This window comes from Marmota monax, unplaced genomic scaffold (genome assembly GCF_021218885.2).
Source record: "Marmota monax isolate L192 unplaced genomic scaffold, Marmota_monax_Labrador192_F-V1.1 WCK01_AAM20220418_F8-fsc00102, whole genome shotgun sequence".
In the NCBI taxonomy this organism is placed as follows: domain Eukaryota; kingdom Metazoa; phylum Chordata; class Mammalia; order Rodentia; family Sciuridae; genus Marmota; species Marmota monax.
Window position 1 is genome coordinate 3,291,005 of NW_026692494.1, and position 6,014 is coordinate 3,297,018.

Genomic DNA, 6,014 nt, shown 5'->3' on the forward strand with positions numbered 1-6,014 from the left:
GAGGTACCTCCGGGGAGGCGGGGTGGGTTACCCCACCTGCCACTTGGCTGCTGAGCTTGCAGAAGCCCAGCTTCTGGGTATGGCCCTCAAGGACAAAGAGGACGGGCACACTAAGTTTGGAACATGGAATCCACACAGTCAATTAGGACAAAGGGCCAAACCAGAGAGAGCAGCAGCCTGTTGCTCTCTGGAGGCCAAAGGAGCAGCCAGAGACAGACCCCGTCTCCACAGAGCAGCCCCCTGGGGTCCGGCGAGCACATTAGGGGAGCAGAGAGGGCTGTTTCAAGCAATGGCTCCCGTGACTGGATGCGTCTGGAATCTGCAGCCACAGGCGGAAACTCCGAGGACTCAGGAAGCCTCACCTTTTAAGTCCCTTCAGCTGATTGGGCAAGGCCCACCCACACTACCAAGAATAAGCGCCTTCCAGTCCCAGGTGTCCATCACCGTCAGCAGGACGCCTGCGTGCACCCGAGACCCGTGGACTGACTGGCTACGCTCGCCTGCCTGGGCCACACGTAAAACGCCCCCGTGGCAAGCAAATGGGAGGCACAATGGTGAGAGACTTCATGAGAGAAACCAAGAAAGCACAGGCTCAGGATCCAGAGGTTCAGCACCCAGCCACGGGCTCTAAGAAGAGAGAAAACAAGAAAAAGAAAATGCCGACCATCCGGCCAGCCCTCCCGGCTGCGGTTTCGGGTCCCAGGCTCTGCGTCTGTGGCTTCCACCCACTGCAGACAGGAAGACTCAGAAAGACCGTGTCCGCGCCGAACTCGCGAACCTGCTTCCTCGCGGCCCGCCCCGACGGTGAGTTCACGACCCTGGCGCGGCAGCGGGTGTCGCAGGCCGTCCAGAGAAGGTCCGCAGTCCACGGGAGGACGCGCCTCGATGCTGTGGGACATGAGGGTCGTGGGCACCGGCAGGTGTCCTCTGGGCCTGGAGGGACGCCTGAGACTCAGAACTGAAGGGCACGAGTCTCCCAGTTGAGAAGAGGCCGAGATCCGCACTATGGGAGGCCCTGCTCCCCACGGACCCTCACTGGACTTCAGAGCCCGGGGCAGCGGACCACCAGAAGCCTTCCAAAGAGAAGAACGGGCAGGGGGTCGGCGCGGGCGCAGGCAGGCCCTGGGGGCAGCCCGCCGAGCTCCTGAGGTGCCGCCTCCCAGCAACGGTCCCCACCTGTGAGACCAGCAGCAGGACCCGCGGGAGGAAGGGCCGCACTCTGACCAGGCTCCTGGAGTCCCTGGGCCACTCTGGCCTCTCTGAGTGACGGATACCTGGAAAGGGGGCCGCTGTCCTGAGGAGCGTGGGGTGCCGGGGGCCCTGCGTGGGCAGTTACAGCCAGTCCTGCCCCCCGATTATGCCAGCCACACCCATTCCTCACTGTCCCCCAGCCAGGCTGACTAGCTGCCCACAGAGAAGCGAATGGCCATGTGGTGTTCCACAGAGCGCAGTGGCACCCCTCTGTCACCCCGGCTGTTCAGGGAGCTCAGGCAGGAGGGGATGGCAAGCTCAAAGCCGGCCTGGGTGACTTGCCAGAGGCCGTCACAAAAACAGAAAGGGCTGGGGTGTGGCTCGGTGGCACAGCACCCTGGGCCCAGTCCCGGTACCGCACACAAACCAACACCCCACGAGCCTTGCTGGCCCCCGAGCTGGCTGCGGCTGCCAGCTCTCACAGGCCTCGCTGGGTAGACACATGTCCTTGTCATCCTCCGCCCATGTGCCCCGCTGTCTCCCATGGTGCCTGCTCGCCTGCCCCTTGCTGTCTGTTGGCTGGTCCCGTCCCTGGAGCAGGAGCAGGACTGCTGTTCCCTGCTGGACCCCGGCTCCTGAGTGGCAGCTGGGCGAGAGCAGCACTCGCCGCCCAGGGGAGCCCCCCTCAGCCCCAGGCGCAGGACGTGCCCCCAGCTGTGGCCACTGCCGGTGCTGCGTGTCTGGGGAGCCAGGGGCAGCCCACCCAACTGCCCGTCGCACAGACGAGGTGGTCTCCCTGGCAGACCCTGCAGGCCAGCAGTCTCGGGACCACCAGGATTTCTGGGGTCCTGGAGGAGCCGGCCGGTGCCCAGGCCCCACTTAGAGTCTCCGGCCTCTGTCCCCCTGTTCCCAGCTCCATGGTGATCCGCGACCTGACCCTGCGCAGCGCGGCCAGCTTCGGCTCCTTCCACCTCATCCGCCTGCTCTACGACGAGTACATGTTCTACCTGGTGGAGCACCGCGTGGCCCAGGCCACTGGAGAGACGCCCATCGCCGTCATGGGAGAGGTGAGGCCCTGGGGCGGGGCAGGGCAGGTGGCCGGGGCGCCCAGGAGGCCTGGAGCAGGGAGAGCCCAGGGCCTGGCTCTGGTCCCGGCTGCAGTGCGACTCGCTGGGACCTGGCCTCTCGGGGCCCCAGACACACCCAGGCTTCTGGGAAATCGGAGTAGAACCCACACACAGAAGTCGACCTGGTATTTTGTTCTGCTTTGGTGCTGGGGACTGAACCTGGAGTGCTCTCCCACTGCGTCACTCCCCAGCCCTCCTTGTTGTGAGACAGGGTCTCTCTTGCTATGTCACCTAGGCTGGCCTGGAACTGTGATTCCCGAGCAGCTGGGATGACAGGTGTGGCCACAAATGTGCCATGTGAAGTACACGATTCAGTGGCACTTAGTGCATTTGCATGTGAGCCCCTCACCAGTGTCCACCTTAGAGCACTCTGCCCCCAAAATGGCCCTGTCACCGTGAGCAGTCACCCCAGCACGCAAGTCCACGTCCTGTCTCTGGACTCACCTGTCCTGTCACTGAGTCACATGCTGTGGCCTGTGTGTCTGGTTCTCACTGAGCCTGAGGTGCTTGGGTCCCCCTGCACTGCGGCATCAGAGCCTGGCTCCTGCTGTGGCTGAGGACGCGCCAGGTGTGTGTGGTCCACCTGCGACGTGGACCTGAGCTGTCGGCCCCCCTCTTCAGTTCCTCTGGGTCTACAGCTAGAGGTACGATTGTGGGGTTGTTTCAAAGAAGAAATGGAGGCTCACTTGTAGAGGTTCTAGAACAAATGGAGGGCAGAGGGCAGCGATTCCTCACAGTTAAGAGGCCGTCACACTCCAAAGACAGTGACCAGGGCCCCCACCTCACCCAGACACTGTGGAAGCTGCGTTGGTGCTGCACGGGTCGGGTGGCCAGGCGCTGGGCTCTGGAGGGAGGGCAGCCGGTTGCCCCGGCCCCAAGCAGCCCTTCCAGGCCGGGCATCTCTCTTGCCAGCCGCTGCCCCTGGTGGCCTTTGCAGTCAGCGCCTCCACCCACCAGCCGCTCCCAGGTGCTGCCTGGAGGCGTCAGAGCTGCTCAAAGCCCAGGTGCGGGGGGACACACAGGAGCGGCTCTGAGCCATGCGAGCCCTCGTGGGGCAGTGCCGGCCTTGTGCCAGCCCCTGACTCCCGCTTCTCTTACAGTTCAACGACCTCGCCTCCCTGTCACTGACCCTGCTGGACAAAGGTGGGTGTGCCTGGGCTTCCCTGGGGCAGTCCCCAGGGCTGAGGGCCTCCTCAGATGGCCGGTGGCTGGTGGCACCTGGGAAGTGGGCACAAGTCCCTGTGGTGCCCTTGGGCCATCCTGAGCCTGTTCCCCGGGGGTCTTACCACACTGGGCCCACGGAGAAAGGCTCGGCCAGCCAGGGCGGCCCAAGGCCTCCTGCTCCATAGCCACTGGGACAGAGACCCCTGGACCCATTCCTTGCCCGGGGTGAGGACCTGTCCCCAGGGCACTCCAGAGGCCCAGCCTGCTGACAGTGTGACCCAGGCCAGTCGGCCCTGGTTAAGGGAAGTCATCCGCGGGAGGGCTTGTCCCCTCCTCTGTGAGCACAGCCTCTGTCTCTCCCTCCCATCGGCCGGCAGATGACATCGGTGATGAGCGAGGCAGCGAGGCTGAAGCGGGTGCCCGCAGCCTGGGCGAGCCCCTGGTGAAGCGTGAGCGCAGCGACCCGAACCACTCCCTGCAGGGCATCTAGCACCTTCCACAGGCGCCTTCCTCGAGGTCCTGGAGGACGCCGCCGGCCACTCTAGAGACGGCGTCCTTGGCCGCCCCACATTAGTGCCTCTTAGATGAAGCGAGTTGACTCTGACTTGGGCCCACGGTGGCGCCCCTGCCCCGGGCCAGAGACTGCTGACGCTCCCTCCGTACTCCCAGCCGCCGCCGCCCGCCACAGCCACGCGTCACAGCCCTCCAACCCTGGAGGGCCGGCCGCTGGTCCCCACGTGTGTCCTCCCTCCATTCAGCTAGTGCCAGTTTCCACCACGATTTTAAAAAGAGAAAAGGAAGAAACCCAGCAGAGCCCCGAGGCGTCCTGTGCTGTCGGCCGGCGCAGAGCTCCAGCCTCCGTGGGTCCCTTGGAAGGGAGCAGGGCCCTCACCACGTGCCTCTGGGTGCAAGGGACAATCTCAGCCCATGCCTGTGGCGTTGTGTGGACAGGCCATCCTGGGCCTCCTGCCCGGGCCATGCTGTGCTGAGGCAGGAGGCAGCCAGCCCGCAAGGGTCCCGGTCCTGATGCCAGAGGCCTCTCCAGTCTCAGCTGCGAGTGGCCGCGTCCCTGGACGGATCAGACCTGGAGCTAGAAAAGAGCAAGCCGTGGAAGGCAGCCCACTCGTGTCTGATCCACCCCAGCAAGGATTGGGGTTCTGTCCAAGTTCAAGCCCACGCTGAGCCAAACCGCTGGCTCTGGAGCAAGTTCGTGGGGGGCTGTGGTAGTTGCTGCCGCCAGGTCCTTCTGAACCCTCCCTCTCAGCAGTTCTGGGGCATGTGACCCCTGCCAGGTCCCATCCTGACCTCTTTGAGGCCAGAGCTCTTCTCTAAGGACAAAGGAAAACCAAGGACCTGCACAGCCCTGAACCTGAGACGCGGGGACCTGTGTGCCTGGAAAGCCCTGGCGCTCCGTCACGCTGCCTCAGCTGAGCGCGAGCTCCCCCCGAAACCAACCTCAGACCGAGCCTCTGTCTAGGAAGCACCGTCCAATGAAATGCAATAGTTTCTCTTTTTGGAAAAAATGTTTATATCAATAGTTTTTGCTCTAATTAATTGTTCTTAGAAGGTTTCTTATGAACGTGTGTACTGCAGTATATTCAGACCCCGACATCTTGTTCTCATTCACGCAGACTCACCCTGTGGCTAGCAGGAGGGGTGCAGGGCGCCGAGGGGTGGGAAGGGCCAAGCCCACGGTGAGAGCAGTGTGGTCTGGCCTCATCCTCCAGACTTGGTGACCTCAGACGGAAGAATGTCTAGTGTCGTCCCCTCTTCTGGGAGACTGGAGCTGGTGAAAGGACTCCCTGACCCCGTCCCTCCCCTTGTGGAGACCAGGACAGACTGGGTTCGGCCTTGGGTTCCACCTTGTCCTTTGCAGGGTCCGCTGGAGGAGCAGGGAGGACACGGAGGCCATGAGCCCTCCACCCTGCTCCTCCTCGGAGCCGCCCCTTCAGGGGTCACGGCCCATGCTCCCCGCTGCCCCATGCGCCACCCCAGGTCACGGGCTTGCCCGGCCACTGCCCCTGCTCCCTCCTCCCTCAGGCCCTCGTCCTGGTGGAGCCGGAGCCCCTGGCCTCCGGGCAGGGCAGCTGGGGCCAGTGAGGGCAGCAAAGGAGTGCTCCGGCCGGCTGCCACGGACGGCCAGGGTCCTGCACACCTGTGAGCGCTTGCCCTCCGTGTGCCCTCCAGGTGCCCTCCAGCTGTGGCAGGATGAACAGACGCATGGCCGTGGAGAAGCCACCAGGGTCCTCAGGGCCTTCTGGGTGGGCCATGGGCTAACTCTAGGGCCCTGGAGAACCCGTGTGTGCACATTTCCAAAAATGGCCCCCAGTCCATAGATCCTGACGGGGTGGGACCGGAGTAGCCTAGGGACCAACCTCTCGGGAAAGGGTGAGAGGATGCCCATAGAGGCAGGGGGATGCTGGCCCAGCCCCAGCCCTCACCATCTTGGAACTCTTCGTTTCTGAACAAGGAGCCCAGCCCCAGTTTTAATTTTGCACCAAGGCCCTCCAAATTGTGAGGCCGATCCTGGGA

The 6,014-nt window shown here is 63.8% G+C and overlaps 1 protein-coding gene across 3 annotated transcripts in view; it reads left to right on the plus strand.

The window, feature by feature from the left end:
- The window catches only part of Rfx2 (regulatory factor X2), an 83,148-nt gene extending 78,057 nt beyond the window's left edge, over window positions 1-5,091 (plus strand). For all 3 annotated transcript variants that reach the window (XM_046443939.2, XM_046443940.2, XM_046443941.2), the window contains 3 exons: window positions 2,105-2,258; window positions 3,419-3,461; window positions 3,860-5,091. In XM_046443939.2, the coding sequence (XP_046299895.1) occupies window positions 2,105-2,258; window positions 3,419-3,461; window positions 3,860-3,972 (310 nt within the window). In that variant the 3' untranslated portion in view covers window positions 3,973-5,091. The remainder of the gene's footprint in view (window positions 1-2,104; window positions 2,259-3,418; window positions 3,462-3,859) is intronic.
- Window positions 5,092-6,014: the final 923 nt, after the last annotated feature.